This window comes from Hyperolius riggenbachi, chromosome 1 (assembly GCF_040937935.1).
Source record: "Hyperolius riggenbachi isolate aHypRig1 chromosome 1, aHypRig1.pri, whole genome shotgun sequence".
NCBI lineage: Eukaryota > Metazoa > Chordata > Amphibia > Anura > Hyperoliidae > Hyperolius > Hyperolius riggenbachi.
In genome coordinates this window covers 484,533,839-484,561,660 of record NC_090646.1, presented here as the reverse complement: position 1 = coordinate 484,561,660, position 27,822 = coordinate 484,533,839, and the positions used below count along the sequence as shown (strand labels likewise).

The window sequence follows — 27,822 nt, the reverse complement described above, 5'->3', positions numbered from 1 at the left end:
AGGATAGAGGAAGAAGTAACTAGCAGAGCTAAAATTCCTCTGTAGCAGTAGAGTATTGTATGGTGATTCATGCTGATTCAAAACTTCTTGAAATTCCTCTGTGAATGTGTGCATTCAAACTGAATGCAGTTCTGTCTGCTTTACTGTAAACTGGATCTTCTCACACAGCAGCATGTATGTCTATCATACAGAGGACAGGATCATCATCAGACATGCAGGGATTGGGAAACTCTTGAATTTAGACATCAATGCATAGCAGGGCGCTGCGCTGTGGACCAGAAGAGATGAATTACTTTGACATATTACCTCTTCTCTCTCCAGGTCCTGACGCCCTTCTTATCTTATCTAATTTTATCGCCCTAGGCCATGGCCTTTTGTGGCCTTCCCATAAATCCGGTCCTGCTTTTATGCTAGTTTTGTTTCAGTCAAAATGGCGGTTTTGCTTTGAAATTGATTTCATGCAAAATGCCAGCTCGTTTCTGTTAGTATAAAATGTATTGCAAGTTACGTTTTTTTGTTATATATTCATAAGCCTTACTGTTCTTAAAATGATGTCTCTTTGAAGGTTTATTTCATGTGTACAATGGTATAATTTAGTGTTAAAGTTGTGTTATTGCCAGAGTTAGGATTAATGTAATTCTACTTGTGCTACATACTTTGTGATGCTGCACGGAGATCACAGACAAGTAAAGACAGACATGCAGAGTTTAGTATTATAATCCTAAACAAGAGTTTATTGAGTTAAAAGCACATAGCATGACATGACAGAGACAATGACATCTAGCGTTCCACACACTAGAAACATTGGGTGGGTATGTGGAAGATAATACGTGTATGGATTCCATGCACATGCATTCATAATGGCGATTTATTGATCCGTATTAATACAATGCAGTTTCTGTCTACAGGCAAAACAAAAATGTTGGTTGTGGAATACTATTGTATAACTCTCATTTTCACATTATGTGACCCTGCGCTCTTTAAATGGAACCTGAGGTGTAGGACCTATGGAAGCTGTTATATTTACTTCCTTTTAAACAATGCCAGTTGCTTGGCAGTCCTGCTGATCTTTCTGGTCACTAGGGTCTAAATCACACACCTGAAACAAGTATGCAGCTAATCTTGTCAGATATGTCATAGACATCTGATCTGCCTGCTTGTTCAGCGTCTATGGCTTAAAGTATTAGAGGCAGAGGATCAGCAGGACAGCAAGACAGTGTGCATTATTTTAAAGGAAATAAACATGTCAGCCTCCATATACCTCTCACCCTGGTTTCCCTTTAACTGCATCCATTCTGCAAACTGCATTGGATTAATATATGTAGCTTTCTTGGACAATAGGTGACAGCAGCCTGATGTTCCACACATCAAAGTGATGACGGGATTTGGGTAAAAAAGGAAGAAGAGAGTAAGCCACTGGATTTGACGTATGGAAGTGACAACACAAGAATCATTTACCGTTGGATCCTCTTATTTCTTTTGAATTGATCTTGTTGAGTAGGCCTAAACACATAACTGGCGCTCCTCTGGTCCAGTCTGATCTTGCAATACGGAGTGTGCTATATGAAGTATAGCTTTTATTATCCTTGCTCAGCATGGGCTCAGTGACAATGTAGTCCTCTTCATCGGCAGGAATCCCATTCTTCTTCCACATAACAGTCATCTCCTTGTGACTGTAACGCTCAAACCGACAAGTAACAGACACCATTGTGCTGCTACGGAGTTCTTCAGGTGTTGGAGGTAAAATATAAATTGTTGGTTCTGTTCTGGGTTCTGTAGAAGAAACAAGTTTCATTAATGGGTTTCATGGAATTGACTTCCAAATTCATTTAGCAGGTTAGTCTGCACAAACTAGGATTCCAGTGGTTAGCTAATAAGATATCAACATATGTAAATTATAAAATCTGAATTAGGTTCTACTGCTGTCTGCATCTCTATCTGCATCTCTATCACTCCCTATCATTGGGGCCATTATATATCCCTATAGCTGTACCACAGAATCTGCAGGTAGCTTTTTAAAACAGAAGGCATTTGCAATAATTCAGCTTTTAAGTGAGCAACTGTAGTTTGACATCACTCCTGATTATGCATTCTGGGTGTGTAATGAATGGTTTCCAGTGTATTTTTTAAGTTTACTAAAACTCTGCCTACAAGTGATTCAGCAAGAATAAAATGAGTTCTTGTAAAATTACCTTCTACCAGTTTACACAAATGTCCAACTTTTGCTTTGATTCTCACTATATTCTGGTATAACCTGCCTAATACTCTCAGGAATACCCAGACAGCTCATAGTGACCCCAAATTACCTGGAAGGTATGAAGGGCCTAAAGAGACCAAAAGGCCCTCTATTAAACAAACAAACAATGCTAAGGGCCTGTACACACTGCTGCGCTTGCACTGCATTTTTAAAATTGCATGTGATTTTTAAATCGCAAAGCCTTCATGAAAATAGAAAAATGGCATCGCACCAGTGTGTACAGGTCTTCACGATTTTTACGATTTTTCAAAAGACCTTGCGATTAAAAAACGTGTGCGATTTTAAAAGCGCAGCAGTGTGTACAGGCCCTCAATGTTATTTGCTTTCTTAAAACAGAAGGTATTGCGATAATTCAGCTTTAACTGGGCAACTGTGGCTACCCACAATGCATCACTCCAGAATATGCAAATCATCTCTGTACGCCCCTGGAGCCAGGCTCATATTCAGAACCGCTGCAGGGGCGTTGCTAGGATCTTAAGACATCCAGGGCACTTTTGGGCACTCCAGCTGAAAAATGGGTGTGGCCACGCATCATAATGTGTGTGTGGCCATGGGCGGAGCCAAATTTACATGAACTTTACAGCGGTCTAAGTAGGCCTGCTGAGCAAAATATTGGATAAAGTCCACTCTCCATTAATTAAAAAAGAAGCATCAAATTACATAAATAGGCAGTGTCACTTAAACATAACTAGGCAGAGTTACCTGGCTTCTGTGCTGGCTGGTCTGTCTTTCTGCTGGGCGTGCTGGCTTGCTGCCATTCCCCCATATCATTCCCTGACCTTCTAGAGGACCCCCTGCCATGCTCCCCCAGGCCTCCCATTGAGGCACACAACTCCTAGCATGCCCCCATAGAAGAACCACAGCTCCCTGCATGCCTGCCATTGAGGCACCACAGCTGACTCTGCCTGGGGGACATCCAGGGCACTCCAGAATAGATCACGTGCCACTGATCTTTGGGGCTAGCAACTCCCCTGTGCTGGTATATAGCAAGCCTTCTGTTTTAAGGAGGCAAATTATACTCAGTGTAGCTTTACCATGATAAATGTTGTACAGAAAAAGAGGGACTGTAATAAGAATGTTATTTGGGTTCTGAAGATCCCCAATTCCAATTTACCATCAGCATATACTAAACATCTTTCTTTTGCTTGCTGACCGCTAAATGTTTGACACATGGAGAAAGCAATCTATAAATGATATTTAGCTTTATTTCAGCTCAGCCCCCCCCCCCCCCTCCCCTTTCAGTATAGGTAGCCAGCTTGTCTTTACACCGCAGCAGCCATCAGCTCATCTCCAGTGCAGAAGCTTCCTCTTTCTTTCCATCTCCAACACTGCCAAAGTCCATAGCCACTGGCCACAATGCAAATGTGCACAGAGAGCAAGGTGGCTGCTGCACAGGCAGCTAGCAGCAGAGTACCGCAGTCAGGCGCTTGCCTGATCTCCATGCATTGCAGCATTTGCAAGCTTGCAAATGCTGCACCAGTTTAGCCTGCTGCTTTGGTGCCCTTGCTCCTGGTGGCCTTGGCCTAAATCTGGCCCTTACAAGAGAAGATGATGGCACCATATAAACCAATACAATAATAATAATAATAATGGTGTCCTAGATACACAGTCTATTGTGGGCATCATTTCTGTAATGGAAATGATGAAATAAAACACAGAGCCCAATTATAAAGAGAAGAAAAAGCTTGTCATCAGAAATGTTGATATTTTGATGTATTTTAACTGAAGTATAAGCATTTTTTCTGTTCAGCACATCAATAAAAAAATACAATTAAATTAAAATAACATTTTTAAGAGTACAGAGATGTCCCCGGTTTCTGGTACAGGCGGGGATTGCCTGTGCAGGCATCTGGCACAGATGGGGATTGCCTGTGCAGGCATCCGGCACAGACGGGGATTGCCTTTCCAGTTGCTTAAGAAGTCAAGCAACCGGACCGAAATTAACACTAACCACCCCCAGATCAAATACAGAGTAGCGCGCAATGTATACTACTTACAAAGGCTCCAAGTGCCAGTCCTCTTCACTTCCTACAGCTCCCACCATCTGCTTCCCTGTGGGTCAGGTGACACATCGAGAGCCATACAAAGGATGCAGCAGGGTAGCCGGCAGCTGCAGGACTGAAGGGGACCAGTGTAATGACAGATAGTGCAACTACTGCGCATGCAGCTTTTTTACTTGCGTGCCACATCATCCCCCATCACTGCAGCATGCATTAACTTACACACTGTGTATATTTTAGTGCCGCTCTAGGTCCCAGCATGATGTCATTATACTCCGCCCCTCGCCGCCGCCCATCTGCTTCTACTCCACCCCTCGCCGCCGCCCTTCTGACTTCTGCTCCGCCATTTAAACTGGGCTTACTTCTCGTGGTTTTTTCCCCTTGTTTTAATTTTTTTTTCATTTTTACATTTAAAACTTTCTATTTTTACATTTAATAAGAGGATGCGGAGGATCTTGGGGAGGGCAGTGGGAGGATATTATCACAATGACAGCAGTGTGGGGGGGGGGGGTGGAGTCGGACAGAAACTTGATAAACACTGCAGCAGCATAACATTGGGCATGCGCTGTAATTTGTCATGCTCTCATGACGTCTTGCTCCATTGCTCAAGCACGAGATGATGTTTCATGTCAGCGCGCTGAGCTGCATTCGTGTTGCACTATCTGTCATTACACCGGCACCCAGAGCTTTTGTGAGTAGTGTCCATGGTGCTGCTCTGCATAATTAGAGAGACACGCCCCCATGGTTCCGCCCATGCCCTGCTAGCTGCTTGAGACTACTAGCTGGTAGAGTCCCAATTAACCAGAACTCTACTGTATTCAGCAATTTGGAAAGACTGTTCCTCATTAGCAGTTTAGTACCAATCACCACATTTATACAGAGGTGCACAGGCATGGGCGTCCGCACATATGGCAAAACCGGGCATCTGCCCGAGCCTGGCCGCCCGCTGCCCCCCCCTGGCCGCGTGCCCGTGCAGCCAGCAGGAGGGGAACACGCAGAGAAGAGAGAGAGCGCTATGGGCACAGTGGGGAAGGGCGGACGTCTCCCCCCCCTTCCCTCACCTTAGGGGTCTCTCTCTCCCTCGCTGTCCCCTCCGGAATGAAGTGTGCAGCGGCTGGCAGCGGTGGGCGGAACTTACCTCCTCTCGCTCCTGCGCCGGAAGTTCTGGTGCCGCACTCTGGTCTGGATCAGGCCAGAGTAGCGGCTAATCCATCCGGCGCGTGCGACGAGAGGAGGTAAGTTCCGCCCACCGCTGCCAGCCGCTGCACACTTCATTCCGGACTCCGGAGGGGAGAGCGAGAGAGGGAGGGAGAGCCCCCTAAGGTGAGTGCCCATAGCTCTCCCTCTTCTCTCCGCTGCTCCCCTCCTCCTGCACACATGGCCACTTTTTCTGGGGACATATCCCCCTGGCTACATATACCGGGACATATACCCCTGCCTACATATACTGGGACATATACCCCTGCCTACATATACTGGGACATATACCCCTGCCTACATATACTGTCTGGGACATATACCCCTGCCTACATATACTGTCTGGGACATATACCCCTGCCTACATATACTGTCTGGGACATATACCCCTGCCTACATATACTGGGACATATACCCCTGCCTACATATACCCCTGCCTACATATACTGTCTGGGACATATACCCCTGCCTACATATACTGTCTGGGACATATACCCCTGCCTACATATACTGGGACATATACCCCTGCCTACATATACTGGGACATATACCCCTGCCTACATATACTGTCTGGGACATATACCCCTGCCTACATATACTGTCTGGGACATATACCCCTGCCTACATATACTGTCTGGGACATATACCCCTGCCTACATATACTGTCTGGGACATATACCCCTGCCTACATATACCCCTGCCTACATATACTGTCTGGGACATATACCCCTGCCTACATATACTGGGACATATACCCCTGCCTACATATACTGGGACATATACCCCTGCCTACATATACTGGGACATATACACCTGCCTACATATACTGGGACATATACCCCTTGCCTACATATACTGGGACATATACCCCTGCCTACATATACTGGGACATATACCCCCGCCTACATATACTGGGACATATACCCCTGGCTACATATACTGGGACATATACCCCTGCCTACATATACTGGGACATATCCCCCTGGCTACATATACTGGGACATATACCCCCTGCCTACATATACTGGGACATATACCCTTGCCTACATATACTGGGCACATATACCCCTGGCTACCTGTTCTGGGGACATCTCTACCCCTGGCTACCAGTTCTGGGGACATCTATACCGCTGGCCACCTATTCTGGGGACACCTATAGACCCGGGGCTACCTATTTTTGGGGAACCACTGCTGTCAGATTGAGTGTATTTTGGGGAACTGCTGCCAGGTGAGAGGTGTCTACATATTAAGGGGGCATTCTGCCTATTTATGTGAAAAGCTGTCTATTTATGTGCCTCATGACTGCTGAATTTGTCTTGTTGCGGGCCTCATGGTTACTGACTTTGTCTTGTTGGGGGCCTCATGATTTGTTGGGGGCCTCAAGATTGCTGAATTTGTCTTGTTGGGGGCCTCATGATTGCTGAATTTGTCTTGTTGGGGGCCTCATGATTGCTGAATTTGTCTTGTTGGGGGCCTCATGATTGCTGAGTTGGTCATGTTGGGGGCCTCATGATTGCTGAATTTGTCTTGATGGGGGGGGGCCTCATGATTGCTGAATTTGTCTTGTTGGGGGTCACATGATTGCTAACTGCGAGACTATGGAAAAAGCTGAATCATCATCATATGAGACAATAGCATTAAACCTACTTTTTCTGCTTTTTAAAACAGAAAATGAAACTGGGAGGTTCTAAAAAAAATGAATAATTTTTTTCAGGAGTACGATGGATGAAATTGTTTATCTTCACAGTTTATTTTCAACTTAATTTTCCATAATGTTCATGTATGAGTTAAAACGTTTGTATTTAGTTTAAATTGCTGTTGGCACTTTGTGATAGTAAAGTGACTTTGCAGTTTGGACACTCGACCTCCAAAAGGTTCGCCACCACTGTCCTAATCTAATGTCCCACCATTGCTTAGTTCATGTAAACTTGTCTCCACCCACGACCACACCCACATTCTGGTTCATGACCACACCCATTTTTCGGCGCGGCGCGCTACGCGCGCCGCATGACGTAGCTCCACCAGCCCAAATTTTTAACTCTCCACTTTTTGCCCCCCCCTGGAAAATTTTCTGCGGACGCCCATGTGCACAGGTCTATTTGTCACTTTGTATGGGACATGGGGCTGGATCCTGATCTGTTTGGTTTGGTGTTCTACTGCTGAACAAAGCCTATGAAAATGCATATGAGAGTTTTGACTTATTGTAACAGTACAGGTAAATATGATAAGTTGTTTGTACCATTTGTTCTTTTGATTGTCTTCTGTACAGGAATTAAAAGGTCATCATGTTGGACGCTGCAGGTGAAGGTCTTTCCAGCCTTCCAGTCCCTGACGTTAATCTTCAAGGTGCTTTTTATAGTGTATGTGCCACATCCAGCTGAGTCGTCTGCTTCAGATAAGCTGACTTCCCCTTCAGGGTTCCATGTGATTTCTAAAGTGTCCGGGTAGTTTAAACAGGACACCACACAAGTGAGTTTTGCATTGTCCGTGCTCAGCAAGTCTTTAGGGGAAGGTGGAAGAAGAGTCACTTTTGGCTGCACGGTGGAATCTGAAAATAAGAACCACAAATGGTATAATATATCCACAGCTTCTTTAGAGCTCACTAAAGTAACACTTGCAGCATAATTCAGATGAAACATCGTGAGGAAGACTACAGATAAAAGTGTAAGCTAGTTGTTACCACTAAAACTCATCAGATCTGCTTTCACATATTGGGGTTGTTGCACTAAAGTGTGTAATATTGATGTGCGTAGACAGCACACAGCAATATTACTATTAGTATCGGCAGCATTGTATCGTGAGTTATGCTATAAGTGCGCCCAGTGGTACTCGAGTGTGTTGGTATGGTAGTGCATGTTACTAACTAGCGTTACCATCAGTAATACACGCTACCCTAGCATGATCATTCCTGATACTCAAGTAATGCGCATCGGGGCTAATAGCATAACTTGCGGTACACTGCTGCTGGTACTAAAGGTTATATTTCAGTGCACTGTCTGCACACAGCACTTTCGTGTATCAACCCCACTGCCCCTTATTCAATTCACTTTTTCTCCTGAGTTTTCTCCTAGGAGATGATTTCTCATCTTTTGTTTGAATTAACTTTTTAGCACTTACCAATAAGTACCGTAAGAGAAAAAGTGCAATCACAATTATTTTGAGTAGTTTATATACTTGCTGGTGGTTTAAAGGCATTTTATTGACAAGGTCTGACAATATCACCTAGCAGTAGACACAAGAGAAAAAGTTAATTGAATAGGGTCCATTCACTGAAGTTCCTCATTCCTCATTCATTAAAGGAAGCGAATAATGTTAGCGGCATTTTCCTGGCAGTCATACTGATTTCTGGGCTGTAATGATTGTCAGTCACACACCTGCAGCAAGCATGCAGCCAGTGGAGTGAGACTTGAGTCTGAACACCTGATCCATATACTGGGTTTTCCATTCATTCTTGGAATAAAGTGTATTGGTTTATAGGAATTGAGAGAGCACTAATACATGGGGAAAAAAAAGTAATATGAAACTTTTTTTGAGTAATTTTTTTGCTTGGTGGGAGCTTTAAAGCACCTCTGTCGCGAAAATCTTAAAATTTAAAATATATGTTTATAGAAATAAGAAGTACGTTTCTTCCAGGGTAAAATGAGCCATAAATTACTTTTCTCCTATGTTGCTGTCACTTACAGTAAGTAGTTGAAATCTGACAGAACCAACAGGTTTTGGACTAACCCATCTCATCATGGTGGGTTCTCAAAGTTTTCTTTATTTTCAAATGCACTTAGTGAATGGCAGTTGCTCTGTCCAACTTCCAAAAAAGTGTACGGTGAGCAGGCAGGCTGGACAGCATCTTTATATAAATCTTTTTCAGGAAGTGTCTTTATAAAGAATCAAAGCCATGCTGAGAATCCCCTATGGAGACTTGGACTAGCCCAAAACCTGTCGGTAATGTCAGATTTCTACTACTTACTGTAAGTGACAGAAACATAGAAGAAAAGTAATTTATGGCTCATTTTGCTCTGGAAGAAACGTACTTCTTATTTGTATGTGTTTACGTATATATTTTACATTTTAAGATTTTTGCGACAGTGGTCCTTTAAAGGTATTTTATTGGTTTGAATATAGCTCCTTTGACAGATAGTATGTTTTTATTACACTATATTGTTTGCATACCACTTGTAAACTTCACAGAATATAGGTGTCTGGGAAGGTTCTTGTATAGTCAGGCCATGAGAAATCCAGGGAAAATATATGGTAGATTATAGGGATTACACAGTGATATGAAGCAGGGATAAGAGTGTAAGCTCCCAAGGACAGTTGGTGACATAGGCAGGGATTAGAGTGTAAACTCTTGATGACAATTAGTGATATGTAAACTCAGTTAAGTACAATTAGCTGCATAAAGCATGGTGATAACCCCAATATTCCTGGTTGCCTAGTGGTTCTTGATGATCTCATCAAGCGAGGAAGGTGAAGTTACAATTGCGAAATACTCCAGATCATAAAAGGAAAAAGAGACTTTTCAGGCACTGCAGTGAATTGTGATTTATTCACTCATTAAGCTTCATGCATTTCATTGCACTAGGTAGGTTCAGTGGTCACAAACAGTGGCTCCGTGCTGGAGTGACATTTATGTAATGATGACAGTATAAAGTAGAAGTCCTACCATATTCTAGGTGGTTGGCGGTGGGTGCAGGGCAAAAGGAGGGTAGCCTAACAGCCGATTCGCACGGCGGTGCTTCTTCCGAGGCTGTTCCACCAAGTCCCTTTTTCCTTTTATGATCCATATTAAGAAACTGTATACTACTTTCAAGCGCACGCAGCTGTTTGTAACTAAGTGGTGTCCTTAAACTCCCTTTCCCTCTCGTCGACCTTCTGATGAAAAGTTACATATCTACAACAGTAAACCTTTAGTGCCGGCCAAAGTATGGTAAAATATGGTAATCTTTATGTTCAGTTATATATACTTTATGTCTTTTAAGAGCTGTTTTTGTTACTTCATGGGAGCTCACAGATTTCACACTTAGCTGAAAGATGACAGGTAGAGGGTGAAAGATTGGATATTATTCGTTGGTAGTGAGAAATGCTAAGATTATTGTGAAAGCCTTTAATGGATTGGAATATCTAAATGATAAAATAAGGTAGACTTACCAATACATTTCTTAATGGTTTTTAATTGCGGTGTGGTAGAACTTGCAGGATGGGTCACTTTACAGGTGTAAACATCTCCAGAATTCCAATCTTCCTGGGGAACACTAATATTGCTTGTAAAACCAAAGTTCCCATCATTGTCCTTGTAAGGAGTGCTATTTGATGGAGAAATAGAAGTGGACTTTCCATTTAAAAGCCACTGTAAATTAATATCCTTAGGAGTATATCCACTGACAAGACATACAAGATCGACTGAACTACTTTCACCACAAGTGGATTGCATGACCTTTACCGTGGGTGAGCTGGTGGGAACTTCACAGTCTGTGGGATAAACACATCAGTCTAGTATAAATCCGTTCTTAAAACCACAGTTACACTTAAAATGTTTGGGAAAAACTTTAATCGATATTTGCTTGTTCTATAAGTATATATTTTAATATTATTTATAATCAGACCTGTATGTTTAGCAACACCTTATATGCTACAATAAGCCTTATTTGCAATTTTCATTATATTGTTATGATGTTTAAATTCTTACACAATCACTTGCCAGCTTTTTAAAGGGAAGGTCCAAGCAAAAAAAAAAAATGAGTTTCACTTACCTGGGGCTTCTACCAGCCCCATGCAGCCATCCTGTGCCCTTGTAGTCACTCACTGCTGCTCCAGTCCCCCGCTGGCAGCGTTCTGACCTCAGAGGTCAGGGCCGAATTGCGTACATTTTTACACATTTCCGCTAGTGCAGGAACATTAACACATACATTTTTACGCGTTAGTGGTGCAACACGTACATTTTTGTTCCTGCACTAGCTGGAATGCGTAAAAATGTATGCAATGTGGCCCTGACCTCCGAGGTCAGAAAGCTGCCAGCGGGGGACTGGAGCAGCAGTGAGTGACTACGAGGGCACAGGAGGGCTACATGGGGCTGGTAGTAGCCCCAGGTAAGTGAAACTCATTTTTTTTTTTTGCTTGGACCTTCCCTTTAAGTAAAACTGAAGTGGAAAAATATAGTCAGATACTGGATCTTATAGAGCCTTCCCTGCCCCCTCGCTCCACCGCTGTCACCCCCGTTGCATGTATTCAATCAGCTGCTTGAATATGCCTTCGCGGACCCCTTGGAAGGCTTTGGGAGCACTTGTGTCCCTGAGTGGTCCAGAAGAAGGGTGGCTTCATAATGCACATGCGTGAGTGGGGACGGGGACAGGGAAGGCTCAGTAGTTCCAGAGCCTTTCCCCTCCATAGGTAAGTATGTTGTCCAGGTTTATAGTAGTTATGAAGTATTGGGACTGGTTTTAGGAAGGACTAGAGATTTAAAAGCTAATTTTTCAACGATAATGGTTGATACCCAAAATAGATACTAAATATATAGGGAGTTTGGATTCTTGGGCAATTTAATTCCTAAGTAATTTAGATACTTAGTTTAGTATTTAAGGACCAATGGGGAAGTTTAACTGGAGTCCTTTCCTTAAATTCTGTATTGTTTGGAGTAAATTAGGGAATACATTATGGGGAGAGGTCAGTGTGCCACAATAAAGCCATCCATAAACCGGCTCACCTTATAATATTTAAAGTAATATTGCCTATCTTGACCCCCTATATATTCATAGAGGTCCTCATGGCATGGTCTAAGGGCTCTATTGAGGAATATTTGAGGTGGGAATAGAGGTACTGTATATTTCGGACTATAAGGCACTCCTTACCATAAGACACACCTAGGTTTAGAGGACAAGAATCAGGGGGAAAAATTATATATATATATATATATATATATATATATATATTAAACCTGGTGCATCCATGGTGAAGGGGCATCTTGTGGTTTGTGTCCCCTTTGTACCTCATGCCCCCTTGTACCTCTTGTGTCTCCCTGTGTCCTCCTCTGTCCCCCTTCTGTCCTCCTGTGTCCCCCATGTGTCCGCCTCTGTCCTCTTGTGTCCTCCTCTTTGCCCCTTTGTGTCCCCCTTGTGTCCTCTTCTATGCCCTTTTGTGCCCCCTGTGTCCTTCTTTGCATGGGTACAGTACAGGGAGTCCCAAACATTGTGGCGGGTTGGAGGTTCGTATTGGTAGGCACAAGTCAGGAACTCCCTGCATTTGGACTATAAGACGCAGTGACTTTTTTCCCCCACTTTGGGGGGAGAAAAGGTGAGTCTTATAGACCAAAAAATACAGTATATCTAGAAACTCGCCTCTAATCCCATTCATCTGCATAGCAGTTAACATAAATGACCAAGATAAAGGGATGCATTCACTAAACTGCAGTAAGCAGAATAGCGTGTGTAAAGTCTTACTGCACAATGAGTAAAGCATAATACATTGCATGTACTGTATTCCATTCTGCTCTTCTCATTGTGCAGTAAAGCTTAGTGCACGTTATTCTGTTTACCACAGTTTAGTGAAAACACACCAAGGTGTCAAAAGCCTTTTCTATGTCTAACAGAATATCTAAAGGATATATTTTGAACTTTTAACACATATTGGGGAGGTTTGCTAGGGCTGTCTATACATGTACCCTTTTTTTCTGGCGAGTTTGATTGATTGAATCTGCCAGACGTCTGCTGACCCAACATGCATGACTGATCAAATTTCTATTGATTTTGGACAGTTTATCAAATGCTGATCCAACATGTTGAGAATTCTCTATTTGAGAAGCCAAAAATAAATAAAGACAACTGATTTTGAGAAAATGATGATGAAATTGGCTTTAAGTTGTTCAAAATGATCAAATCTGCCTTGAGTTGACTTTAGTCAATAGGTTACAATAGATTACATTTTCCGCTTGCATCCCTGGCTATCATGACACAACATTCTGCAGTTAGATTCATCATGCTGTATCTGAAAAAGTGGAAAGATATAAAGAAGCTGCGCCACCTCACCACATATTGCTGTGCTGTGAGTAGAAGGGTGCAGGAGGCAGGAACACTTCTCCTAACGACCATATGAGCAAAGTTGTCCGCACTCCTTCATCATATTAAAAATCCATATCTTTATTCGATCATCATTAAAAGGTACAACAGAGGTACATGGCAGCACAATAGCTGACGCATTTCCAACCCTCCTGGGTCCTTAGTCTTAGCTACAACTAAGGACTCAGGAGGGTCGGAAACATGTCAGCTATTGTGCTGCCATGTACCACTGTTGAACCTTTTAATGGGGATCAAATAAAGACATGGATTTTTAATACAATGAAGGAGTGCGGACAACTTCACTGTATCTGAAAAACCTGAATAAAAGCAAAGATTTTGTTGATTTAAGTTCCTACTTAGGGGTACAGGCAAGGCAAACACATGCATAATACTGGTACAACTATCAGTGTAAGAAGTTTCTCTTATAGCCATAGTGGTGTAGTGGTTAGCACTATTGTCTCGCCTCATCAGTTCAAATCCCAGCCAGGGCACTATCTGCACGGAATTTGTATGCTCCCCCTGTGTCTGTATGGGTTTCCTCCCACATCCCAAAAACATAAAGATAAGTTAAATGGCTTCCCCTTAAAATTGGCCCCAGACTACGATACATACACTACATGATAAAGACATATGACTATGATAGGGATTAGATTGTGAACCCCTCTGAGGAACAGTTAAGTAACAAGACAATATACTCTGTCCAGTGCTGCGGAAATTGTCGACACTATATGAATACTAAATAATACTACTTCTAATAATAATACCTTGTTTTATTTCCTGGTTGATGTTTGTACCAGTTGGCTTGTGACTCACATTACATGTAAATGTTTTGGTTGTCCATTCAGATGCAGAAACAGTCAGAAGGCTGGTTGAGAGATATTTGCCATTTCCACCAAGTGCAGCTGGGAGGTTCCTTATGCCACTTGTTATGGAGCCTGAGTTCCAAGAAACATCTACAGGAGCAGGAAGAAAGCTGGTAGACAGGCACCCGATGGTTACTTCTGATGATAATGATGATCCACAGCAGGGAAGCAGGGGGAAAACAGTGGGCCCACTTTTTTCAGCTGGAAAATAGTCAATAAAGAATATGTTTTGACTATTGAATAGTAAAATAGTTAAATAGTAAAATAACTAGTAAACAAATAGTAAAATAACAAAAAATACATTTATAAAGACTTCCTACAAGAGCAATGATACTATACTTAGTAACCAATCCGTTTTAGTAACTAAAGAGTATTACAGGCTAAATATTAATGTGACAGCAAGGCAATTAGAATTTTAAAGGACAAATCATAATCTTTGTATGCATTTTGGATTAAAAGTGAACCCGAGATGAAAATAAACTGAGATATACAATTGGATCTGTCCTCCTACTCCTAGAAATGACTTTTTTGGACATCTCATGGTTTTATTTTCTGTATAAACATTTACAAAGTAGATTTAATGTTTTATTGTCTCTGCTCAATTTCAGTGTTTCAAGCTTCCCACAGAAAAAATACATGAACTATTGACATTTGTATCTATCTCTTGAAGTCAGAAGCTCAGTATCTGCTTAGGGTGTTTTATAGCTGTAATTTGTAATGTTTTATTATCTCTGCTCAATTTCATTGTTCAGAGAAAAAAATACACGAACTATTTAACTTTTTAGCTATCTCTTGCAATCAGCAGACCAGTGTTCTGTTTAGGAATGTGTTTTATAGCTAGTGAGGGATGCTATAGCCTGACTGAGTCCTGACTGAAAAAAAAAACCTGTCAGTTGCATAGATATTCACTCTTTCAGGCAGGGAAAAAGAAAAGGAGCGCAGCATAGGTGCCTGTGTTCTTGCCACTGTATATACACACACACGTCTGTCTCAACACGTCATATGTCATCTCGGCTACACTTTAATTATCCCTCTGTTGGCAGTCAGGCTAAGGCTATAATCCACAAACGAACAGGGTTGGCAAAATCTTTAGTAGCTCAATCCTCAAACAGGCAACTCCTTTAGTAGCTCAATCCTCAATCCTGAAATAGGTAGATTGTTACACCTGATGAAGGGCGGATCCCGTAACATGTAGTATACCAACAGAGCTAATAAAACATGAATGCAAGTTCCTGCCTGTGGAGGCACTCTTCTATACATACTGTATCTTAAAGGAATACTTAAAGCAAAAATAAAAAATGAGTTTTACTCACCCGGGGCATCCCTCAGCCCCCCGAAGCTGGATGGTGCCCTTGCAGCCCTGCTCCGATCGTCCTGTCCCCGCCGGCGGCTACTTCCGGGTTCGGCGACAGCCGCTGACAGGCTGGGAACGCGGCTGATTCTCCGCGTTCCCAGCTGCTATATCACCCTCTATGCTGCGTCGGGGACAGGACGATCGGAGCGGGGCTGTGAGGGCACCATCCAGCTTCAGGGGGCTGAGGGATGCCCCGGGTGAGTAAAACTCATTTTTTATTTTTGCCTTAAGTATTCCTTTAAGGCTAATGCTATAAGTCTCATGTTCACGGTATGTGTGTGTAACATCACGCATGCATAACACATTGCACGCTAATAACACATTGCACACTGCGCATGTTAAGCCATCTGTGCTATTTTATCAACTGCTCAATTCTTCGATAAGCATTTTCACAGTTGTTATCCAGGAACACACTATAGATAGGGTATTATGATAAAGCAGTTTGTTACAAAGCAGTCTAAGCAGAACTGTGAACATTTTATGGGCAGTGTGGGCACTAATGCACATACTGTGGGCCCATGTATATGAAATTAACTTTTCTCCTAAGTTTTCTCCCAAAAGATATTTTCACACCTTATCAATAAAATAGTTTTAAAGCCCCTGCAAGAAAGAAAATATTTGATATTACTTTCTAGCTGCCTACTTGTCTTCAATTGCTAAGTGTTAAAAAGTTATCATTTAGAGACGATGAAAAATTATCTTTTGGGAGAAAACGCAGGAGAAAGGTTAGTTGCATAAGGTCCATAGGCCCTATCCAATTCACTTTTTCTCCAGAGTTTTTTCCCAAGGTGATATTTTTACACTTTATCAATAAAATACCATTTAAACCACCGGCACACACAAAAAAACCTCAGTATAATTTTAATATTACTTTTTCACATACTTGTTCAGTTTGCAAAGTGCAAACGTGTGAGAAAACTCAGGAGAGAAAGTAAATTGAATAAGGGCCATAGTGTGAGTGAGACCTACTAGGCCCGTATGCAATTAACTTTTTCTCCCAAGTTTTCACCTAAGTGATATTTTCAAACTTGTCAATAAAATGCCTCTTAAAGAGACACTGAAGCGAAAAAAAAATTATGATATTATGATTGGTATGTGTAGCACAGCTAAGAAATAAAACATTAAGATCAGATACATCAGTGTAATTGTTTCCAGTACAGGAAGAGTTAAGAAACTCCAGTTGCTATCTGTATGCAAAAAAGCCATTAATCTCTACGACTTTCAAAGTCGTGGAGAGGGCTGTCTTCTGACTTTTATTATCTCAACTGTAAGTGAACAGTTTTCTTTTTATCTGCCAGAGGAGAGGTCATTAGTTCACAGACTGCTCTGAAAGAATCATTTTGAATGCAGAGCGTCGTGTAATCTGCACATATTAGAGAATGATGCAATGTTAGAAAAAAACACTATATACCTGAAAATAAAAATATGAGAATATTTTCTTTGCTGCTAATCTTCTAGTAATTATTCATAGCACACAACCAATTCATTATATCATATATTTTTTTTTCGCTTCAGTGTCTCTTTAAAAAGAATCTGAAGCCAGTTTAAAAACTGCTTTTTACCTTATATTTATCTGAGGCATGTTTGCCCCTGCTAAAATGCTGTTATCCCGTGGCAGAACGAGGGGTCTTTACCCCCCAAATCCCCCCTGCAAAATCCATGACTTTCTTGGTCGTGGATTTTGCTGCTTATGGAGGCAGAGCTTTCGGCTGCAGCTCTGCCTCCATGCGCTTCTATCAGCCGGCGGATCTCCGACCTCTCCCCCGCCCCTCTCTGTGAAGGAAGACTGAGAGGGGCGGGGGAGAGGCAGAGATACGCGCTGATAGACGTGTGTAGAGGCAGAGATGCTGCTGAAAGCTCTGCCTCTCACGGAAGCGCTCCTCGAGTGTGCCCCAGGGGATTTGGGGGGTAAAGACCCCTCATTCTGCTGCGGGATAGCGGCATTTTAGCAGGGGCACACATGCCTCAGATAAATATAAAGTAAAAAGCAGTTTTTGAACTGGCTTCAGATTTTCTTTAACCCTCCAGCAAGCAAGAAAACACTTAAAATAATTTTGTTAGTACTTTTCCACCTACTTTTTTGGTACTTCTTTCAATTGCAAAGTGTTAAAAAGTTATTCTTTATACAATATGAAAAATGATCTAGGAGAAAACTCAGGAGAAAAAGTTAATTGCATATGGACCCTAACTCTTCTGACTTCATTGATGATAGTTTGACACAGATTAGTGGAGTGTTCTGATAAGCATTGTTTAAAGTCAGTACTGCTTAGCTTACAAGAATAAAGGATCATCCAACCTACAGCGGTGGGGTGGATGAGGATAGGAGAAGCTGCTGGATCATCCAGAGGCTTTCCTCAACTAAGGTAAGTATCTCACTTTTTTCTTTTTCACCACAGGTTTGCTGTTTAGATCAAACCATTAAGGGAAAATCTTAGGCCTAAAGCTTTGTACACAGGCTAGATCAGGCTAGATCAGGCATGGGCAAACTTGGCCCTCCAGCTGTTATGGAACTACCAGTCCCACAATGCATTTGCCTTTATGAGTCATCACTGTGGCTGTAAGACTCCTGCAATGCATTGTGGGACTTGCAGTTCCTTAACAGCTGGAGGGCCAAGTTTGCCCATGCCTGGGCTAGATGAAACTTGGCCGAGATGGACTAGAATGACTGCCTCTACCAAGAATCCAGCATGTGTACAGTAGCCCCCGACCCCCATTGGCTACGGTGGCTGAATGACAGCTGAGAGCATTGTCCTCCCCACTTACCCCACCCGCCACTTGAAGTTACTCCCACGCTGCACCATGGGCCTTCTGCCCCCCACCATAGCAACAGAACATGTTGTTAGCCTGCAGGACAGCCTGAATTTACGAGGCTTAAAAAGTGCTGCTTGTAAAAAGTGTTGCTCCCAGCACTCGGTACCGATGGTGAAGAGGCATGCTGTGCAGCCGTGCTCAGATGCTGCCACCGTAACACCACTGCATGTCAAGCTGCATTTAAATTGTAGAAATAGTGTGCTATTCCTACACTTGTTCTAATAAGCTGTAGCTTGCCATAGGGTAGGCAGATACACCTTACAAGCAAATGTTTTTCTCTTTCAATGCAATTCACTTATTTTATGTTTGTGTTGATTTCTATTTGATAGCTTCAGTAAGCTGTAATAGCCTGCTACTTAGCCCCCTGTCTTCCAATGTATTTCTTTATTAATCCAGTAAGGTATAGCCGGCCTTACTTGCACCCATGCAGAAATCCTGCCCATTGCCCATGTACAATAAAATACTTCCTTCATTTGCTGAATCCAGTGAAGCCTGCTGCATTGTTATAGCACAAAGGGTTGTTGCATGAAGCTGCGGTAATGTTGCTGTGCACAGACACTGCACGGCAATATTACCGTTACTACTGGTGGTAGGTTACTGCGCATTGCACATAAACCATTTTTTATTAGAAGTGGATGCGGACTTTAAACAATAGGATTTGCTTCCTGTGTAGCTCAAAATGTGAAAAAAATAAATAAATGCTGCTCAAGTGGGAACAGAGCCTGACATAATTGTACACTTCTTTGCCTGTACTTATTCCAGTAACATATATAAAAATATTGGGGTTGATTCACTATAACAAACAGCGTGCTTTGTCAGCGTTAATGTGTCTTATTAGAGTTAATATGCCTTATCAGAGAAGCATAGTGAGTGCTACGAACTTATGCCTGATAATTGGCAATTACAAGAGCTTTACTCGTCCTGCCCTGAGGCCCTGCGGATCCAATCACTTTAAAGGACATTATCCCCGCACTTTGATTGGCCCAATAGGCTGCTGTCACTTGACAGGAAACTTGACAGGCAGCCTATTGGGCCAATCAAAGTGCGGGGATAATGTCCTTTAAAAGTGATTGGACCCGCAATAGACCCAATCAGCAGGTATAAGTTTGTAGCACTCGCTATGCTACTCTGATAAGGCACGTTAACCCTGATAAGGCATGTTAACTCTGATAAGGCATGTTCAATCTGATAAGGCACGCTATTTGTTATAGTGAATCAACCCCATTGTGCCGTATCTCCATGGTTTTGCTGTTGCTTTGCTTAATCTGATGCAGTATTGCTGTCATGGTATACCAGTGAGTACTGTACCTGAACTGCTATCCCAGCCCTTGTGCTTATATAGTATATAGCTGTGCTTATTATGACTATATAGCTGTACAGCTTACAACAGCGGTATGCTCTGCACTAATGCTAATGAACTCTGTACCCATGCTTCTCTCCAAGTCCTTACACTGTATTCCTCTATTGCTGTGCTTTTTTTTCCAATGCAGTACAGCTGTTACTAGTTAGCACTAAACCTGCCCTAGCCCTTCCTCACATTGTATTTTCTTCTATATCTGCTCTTATTCTACTACTACTATGTTATAGCTGAACATAGACTCAAAAATGTGTTCATAAGTTCTATTCTGGTCCTGGCTTACACTGTATTCCTCTATCACTGTGCTTATTCCAGTGCAGTGTAGCTGCTATAGCATAACAACAATAAGCTCTCCAATAATATTTTGCCCTAGTCCACTATACTACATATTTCAATAATGTATAGCTGTCATCAGGGCCGTTTTAACCTGCCAGTGGGGCGCCAGGGAAAAGGTAACCTGGGCCCCCCCACTCCAAAAATCCCCGATCTGGCGTCATGTCCAGCCCCATCCACTTGCATTGTACAGCGTTGCAGTGCTGCAGGGGAACTGGGAGCAGTCGGGGAGACCACCTGGAGTTCCGACGACACAAGGGCGCCCAGCAATAGCCCCCGTTGCCTTAATGGCAGCACAAACCCTGGCTGCCATACAATCACAGCAGTGGGCCCTGTGTGCATATTTCTGTACCAGCTCCAGCTTACACTGTGTTCTTCTGATGTGGTGCTTATACAGTACAGCTTCCATGGCATTTCAGCAGTAAGCCCTGCGTGCATGTTGCTGCTCTAGTGCTGGATTACACTATATTTGTCTATTCTTGTGTTGGTTTTAGCATTGTATAACATTTTATAACAGCAGGTAGTACAGCATGCATATTTTTGCTCTGGTTCTAGATAACAGTGTATTGTTATATTTCAGTAAGGCGCAGCCTGCCACATTGCAACAACAAAAAGTTCTGCTCCTCTGCTTCTACCCCAGTGTTAGAGTGCAATGAATTATTTTCCTTCCCTTGCTTATGCCTATCCCTATGCTTCTGCCTGAGGTCTATTCACAATGCATTCTACTCCTCAGTCTACTTGCTCCAATCAGGTGTAGCCTAGAGTGCAAGAGTAGCAATCCCTATGCCTGTATTCCTTCCCCAGTCCTAGCTTACACAGCATTTTTTCTACTTACTACTTTGAAATTTGGCTTACAATAATACAGTAACAATAAGGCCTGGAACCCACTGAAATCAGCAAACGCAAAACGCAACCGCTAGCGTTTTGTCTGAGCGGTTTGCAAGCGGATTCATGCGCGTTTTTGGTCGTGTTTTGCAACATTGTATTTTTTTGCCCAGCGGGTGCCTAGCGTTTTGCGTTTTGCGTTTTTATCCTGATTGGTCCTGTGAATTATTTTTCATTTTGTTACAGTGTGCTGAACCGCAAAACGCTAGCAAAACCGCTCAGTTTAGGTTTTGCTGAGCGTTTCTGCTAGCGTTTCAATACTTTACATTGAAGCGCTAACGCTCCCAAAATGCTGCAGGTCCTGCGTTTGCGTTTCTGGGAAACGCAAACGCTCCTGTGGAAGTTGCCCCATCCATTAACATTAGCCCAGCGTTTTGGCAAACTGCTAGTGTATCGCAGTGCTGCCAAAACGCTGCCAAAAGCGCTCCTGTGGGTTCCAGCCCTAAGACCTTGCCGGTGGCGTTGCTAAGGAGCTTTGGGCCACAGTGCAAGTTTTCCATTGGAACCCCCCCCCCCTCCTTAGCACTCAATACATAACAATTAATATGGCACAATATAACCTGCCAAGGACATCCACAATATGAGGTGTAAGCAGAAGAGCGGAACAGTTTGTTAATGATTACCACTAGTTAAAGCATCTATAGAAGGGATTATTACCAGCACAGGACCAATAAAGAGCTAATACTGCCACTAAGGGGAGGCCCCTAATGGTCACCTCTGGCCCAAGGGCCCCGATGTGGTCGCAACCTCTGCATCCACTATTGCTACGCCACTGACCTGTGCTAATTTTATAGCCACAGGTCTGTCTTATACTCCATTCTTCTATTCCTCTGCTTGTTCCAATCAGTTGTAATCTACCACAGTGTAACAAGATAGGGCCTTGCATGCATGTTTCTACCCCAATATCAGAGGTGTATCTGGATAATACGGCACCTATGGCAAACACTAAAAATCCCCCCCGCCCCATAAAAACAGCATCCTTGTTGGCAGGGTGCTTGCTGAGTGCAGGGTGCTGGCTGAGGGTAGGGAGCTGGCTGCAGGGTGCTGGTTAGGGTCTGAATGCAGGGTGTTAGCTGGTAGCTGAGCAGCACCCTGTCCCGGCCAGCAACACCCTGTCTCAGGTAGCAGCATTCTACTTCAGCCAGCAGCACCCTGTCCCAGCCAGCAGCTCTATGCCCCAGCCAGCAGCACCCTATCCCAGCTAGCAGCACCCTACTTCAGCCAGCAGCACCCTGTCCCAGCCAGCAGCTCCATGCCTCAGTCAGTAGCGCCCTATCCAAGTTAGCAGCACCTTATCCCAGCTAGCAGCACCCTACTTCAGCCATCAGCATCCTGTCCCAGCCAGCAGCTCCATGCCCCAGCCAGCAGCACTCTATCCCAGCTAGCAGCATCCTATCCCAGCTAGCAGCACCCTGTCCTAGCCAGCAGCACACTGTCCCAGCCAGCAGCTCCATGCCTCAGTCAGCAGCACCCTATTCCAGCTAGCAGCACCCTACTTCAGCCATCAGCACCCTGTCCCAGCCAGCAGCTCTATGCCCCAGCCAGCAGCACCCTATCCCAGCTAGCAGCATCCTATCCCAGCTAGCAGCACCCTGTCCTAGCCAGCAGCACCCTGTCCTAGCCAGTAGCACCCTACCTCAGCTAACAGCACCCTGCCCTAGCCAGCAGAACCCCTTCCCGGCCAGAAGCACCCTGTGCCAACCAGCAGCACCCTGAACCAGCCAGCAGCACCCTACCCCAGCCAGCAGCACCCTGTCCCAGGCAGCAGAACTCTACCCCAGCCAGCAGAACCCTACCCCAGCCAGCAGCACCCTGCCCTTGCCTCCACCTTTCACCATGTCCCAACCTGTACCCTGGCCAGCATTCAGCCTCAGCATGTACCTAGTACCCTGCCCCAGCCTGCACCTTGTACCCTGCCCCAGCCTGCACTTTGCATCCTGCCCCAGCCAGCACCCTGCGTCAACCAGCACTGAGGATAGGGTGGTGATAGTGTGCTGCTAGCTGGGGCATGGTGCTGCTGGCTGGGACCAGTTGCTGTCCTAGCCAGCAGCACCCTGTCCCAGCCAGAAGCACCCTGACCCAGCCAGAAGCACCCTATCCCAGCCAGCAGAACCCTACCCCAGTCAGCAGAACCCTACCCCAGCCAGCAGCACCCTACCCTAACCTACATCTTGCACCCTGCCCCAACCTGTTCCCTGGCCAGGATTCAACCCCAGCCTGCACCTTGTACCCTGCCCCAGCCAGCACCTTGCATCCTGCCCCAGCCAGCAGTCTACGTCAGCCATAATTGGGGATAGGGTGGTAATAGGGTGCTGCTGGCTGGGGCATGGTGCTTCTGGCTGGGACTGGGTGCTGCTATTGCTAGCTGGGGCAGGGTGCTGCTTGCTGGGACAGGGTGCTTCTAGCTGAGGCAAGGTGCTGAATGCTGGCTGTGGGCAGGGTGCTGGCTGATGCAGGGTGCTGGCTGGGGCAGGAAACAAGGTGCAGGCTGGGGCAGGGTGCAAGGTACAGGCTGGGACTGAATGTTGGCAAGGGTATAGGCTGGGGCAGGGTGCAAGGTGTAGGCTGGGGCAGGGTGCTGCTGGCTAGGACAGGGTGCAAGGTGTAGGCTATGGCAAGGTGCTAGGTGCAGGCTCAGGTGGGGTGCTTCTGGCTGGGACAGGGTGCTGCTAGCTTGGGAAGGGTGCTGCTGCCTGGGACAAGGTGCTGCTGGCTGGGACAGGGTGCTGCTAGCTGGGACAGGGTGCAGCTGGCTAGGGCAGGGTACTGCTGGCTGGGGTAGGGTGCTGATGGCTGGACAGGGTGCTGCTGGCTGGGACAGGGTGCTGCTGGCTAGGGAAGAGTGCTGCATGCTGGGACAGGGTGCTGCTGGCTGGGGTAGGGTGCTGATGGCTGGGACAGGGTTCTGCTGGCTGGGACAGGGTGCTTCTGTCTGGGACAGGGGGCTGCTGGCTAGGGCAGGGTGCTGCTAGCTGGGGCAGGGTGCTATTACAGACCTCAGATCGGCAGCGACCGCCCGCTCCTTGCTATGCTCCCGCCTCCCGGTGCCGCTGCATGAGCCCTGCTCTTTTCGTCACTCACAACAGACCTCAGAATCCGCTGCAACAGCAGAGCCAGTGATGGCACACACACTGCCTGTGCCCAGTGTACTGAAAATGCGGAAGTTATGTACATACACTACACAATACATACATAGACATATGACTATGGTAGGGATTAGATTGTGAGCTTCTCTGAGGGACAGTTACAAGACAATACTCTGTATAGCGCTGCGGACGATGTCAGCGCTATATAAATACTAACTAATAATAATAATTCAGATAGCTCCTAGTGACCCAGATCCCTATCTTTTGCACGGTATTCCTGTTGCGGTGCTTATTATAGCTGCCATAACAGTAGTTTGCTCTGCACTAATGCAACTGAACATTGTACCCATGCTTATACCCTATTCCTGGATCACATTTAACTCTTTCTTCTATGACTAGTTTTACTCAAGCAAGTTATAGCTGAACTTTTAGAATCAAAAACATTAAAGCAACCTGTGAATTTTGCTAATTGCTACAGGCTATTCTGGATACTTACCTTGGGATGGGTAAAGCCTCTGGATCCTTCCCAGTCCTCCTCAGCCAGGCCAATCCAGCGATGAGATCCTGAAGCGTGGCTGCACTGCCCATGCGCAGTAGCGCTGACCTGATCGGACTTGGCTGTTTCTGCCGAGCCCGCGTGGGTCCATGCTAATGCACATGTGCAAGCTGTCAACAGGCGTTTTATCAGGGGCACCAGCGCTGGGATCGGCAAGTGGAGGAGGACGGGGGTAGCCTCTTCTGGAGAATCCAGAGGCTTCCCCCTCCTGAGGTGAGTACCCCGTTGGGGAACTTTTTTTTCCCTACAGGTACTACACTTTAAGCTATGACCTCATGTTACTGATTTAGTCCTGGATTATAATGGCATTCTTCTGTTTCTGTGCTTATTCCAGAGCAACATAGCTGCCCATAGTATGATTATAGCAAACCCTGTACCTATATTTCTCTCTAGTCCTGGCTTTCACTGCAGTCTTCTATTCCTGTGCTTCTCCCAATGAGGTATAGCGGCTATAATAATGCTCTTACAGCCCTGTATCCATATTCCTGCTCCAGCTGTAGCTTACACTGCGTTCTTCCAATCTGGTGCTTCTTCCAGTATAATCCTACCTAATAAAGTACAAGTGTCCCTGTATCCTGTCCCTGTGTCAGTGCTTTTGCGCTACTGCGAATGTCCTGCACTGACGGCCGTGGGACAGGACGCAGGACGGGCCGGGGGGGGGGGGGACGGGGGGGCGGCCGGGCATGTGTGGCGTGGCAGGCGGGTGCCTGTGCGACGTGCGGGTTTGCATGCGGCGGGTGGGCACGCATGCGGCGAGTGGGCGGTTGCGTGCGCGGCGGTGACAGACCTACAGCCCGGTTTTAAACGGGCTTAGGTCACTAGTATAATATAACTGCCATAGTATTTTAGCATTAAACCAACAGTAAACCCTGTCTGCATGTCTCTGTTCCTTATACTGTATTCTTCTATTCATATACTTATGGCCATATTATACCACACTATATTATATCATAATATTAACATCAGGTTCCATTCATTCCATTGAGGAATGTTCCTGCTATGCTACATTAGCAAGGTCTGTACTCCTATTTCTCTCCAGCCCTGACTTACAGTGCATTCTATCAGTGCCACTGCATCTAATAAAAACCTGCTAATGCTACTATGGTGTTGCTTTAATAATAAATGAAAAAAAACCCTGTACACAGCACTGCTAACCATGCCTACCTGCTCTAGAGCCTGCATGTGAAGGATATTGCTCATACATTGCACTGCATAATGCATAGACCACAGACAGCTAGGCTTCCTGGGCTAGTTTCAAAATACAATCCCATGCATATTGATCTAAGCAGTTAATCTATCCACAAGCCTTACTAACAACAGGTTAAAAACCAGTAAAAGCCACATGGATCTCTCATGACTCTTACATAGATATTTGGGTTGAAAAAAGACATACGTCCATCGAGTTCAACCAGAAAAAAAACAGGCTCTGTTAAAGTGTTTACAACTATTCCCTTGTTTCTCAGTAAAGCTGATACCGGCTTGTGTCCACAGCAAGCTTCACTCATTATCTAACTGAATCATAACAGTAATGCTCTACATATATTAAATACTTACAGGAAAGAAGGATTGCATGTATCACAACAGGCAGCTCTTTATGATGGATAAGTAGCGACCTCCAGGTTATCTGTTCCAGCTGCAGAGTAAATGAAAAGAAAATGTGAAAAAAATCCCCACCATTTTCAAATCACACCAAATCTGTGCTTCATCCTGTCCTCCCACAGATTTACTACTCAGAATAAATCATTCAGATTTCCATTCCATGAAATACAGTTTCAGAATGAAAGATTGTTTCACAACATCATATATATATTTCATTACACAAATAACTTTTAGATGTTTGATCTGAAGAAAAGTCATCGGTATGGTCGTTTTGATGATTTTATGCACATTTGCACCCCCAACATCTACACCAGTTCAGCAGCTGAGGTGGAGAAATAATGAATGCCAATGTACCTTTCTTTCTGCAGACCTGAAAGTGCTGATCTTCTGGCCTTTGTGCCTGTGTGGATCTTTAGGACCAGCTCATAGGGAGTCTCTTGGATTGCCTCCCCCAGTCTTGCAGGCTGCTCTTTTACTTCCTCTACAGTATTAAGGCATTCCAATGAGAGTGAGGGTGCGGAAAAGCCAGCTCATATTCGTTATTCTGCTCTTGGTAAATCTAAAGGGGGAGGAGAGGAGATTTTCTGACCTGCTCCACTGAGAGCTCTAAGCAGCTGTAGTTTGGTGTCATACAACTCAGCATAGGACCTGTGTGCTGAAATGTAAGACTGCTGTTGTAAGTTCTAATTACGGTAATGCAATTACATATAAAAATAGGGTATTTGGATCTCAGGCAGTCCAACCTGTACAGGTTTCTTTCTATTTATGTCAGGAGACTGAGTTTGGATTTGTACACAGTAGTCTACCTTGCCCCAGATCTTTCTTCTATATTTATGTACAGCAGAGCACCGAAGGAATGAGATGCTATGTAGTCCAGAAACCTTCTGCATGGTCCAAAGTACAGCTGCATATTTAAGTGAAATAAGGTTGTTGTTAAATAACCTATGAGTAACTGGGGATCAAATAAACACAAATATAAACAATATGCTAAGTATAGCTTTGAAAAGGCCTTACCATCAGTCAATTGTACTGGATTTGCCCTCTATGTCCAGTGCTATAAGATGCTCTGTACATCTCAGTTGGAATTAGTAAAGTACATCAAATCAGTTCAGAAATACTACTTCCTGTTGAATTCTAACACCTTTCATGCTTGTTATATCTTCTTTGTAAAATACTTACTCATAATCTGTAAATTGAATCATGTTGGCACTCAATCTAGCTAACCACTTATTTGCATTCTGAAAAGATCACAGCCAGGTTGATTCCAATGAATGCCCTACACAGTGCTGGCAAACACTGCAACCAGTGCAGTTGTCATTTCTGTTAACACGACTGTGAAGGACATCTGACTGATACAGGTGTGTGTGTGTGTGTGTGTGTGGTGTGTTTGTGTGTGTGTGTGTGTGTGTGGTGTGTGTGTGTGTGTGTTTGTGGTGTGTGTGTGTGTGTGTGTGTGTGTGTGTGTGTGTGTGTGGTGTG

The 27,822-nt window shown here is 44.3% G+C and overlaps 1 protein-coding gene and 2 gene segments (V, D, J or C); all 3 read right to left on the bottom strand.

Moving 5' to 3' along the window:
* Positions 1 to 27,822, bottom strand: part of LOC137521936 (immunoglobulin mu heavy chain-like) — a 956,922-nt gene that overhangs the window by 44,512 nt on the left and 884,588 nt on the right. The gene's annotated exons all lie outside the window — the stretch shown is intronic.
* The window catches only part of LOC137521952 (Ig alpha chain C region-like), a 328,184-nt gene that overhangs the window by 96,029 nt on the left and 204,333 nt on the right, over positions 1 to 27,822 (bottom strand).
* The window catches only part of LOC137561945 (Ig gamma chain C region-like), a 50,973-nt gene continuing 23,857 nt past the window's right edge, over positions 707 to 27,822 (bottom strand). Inside the window, 5 exon segments of the C gene segment in view lie at positions 707 to 1,773; positions 7,694 to 8,002; positions 10,600 to 10,920; positions 14,264 to 14,563; positions 26,299 to 26,377. Of these exon segments, the coding sequence occupies positions 1,451 to 1,773; positions 7,694 to 8,002; positions 10,600 to 10,920; positions 14,264 to 14,563; positions 26,299 to 26,377 (1,332 nt within the window).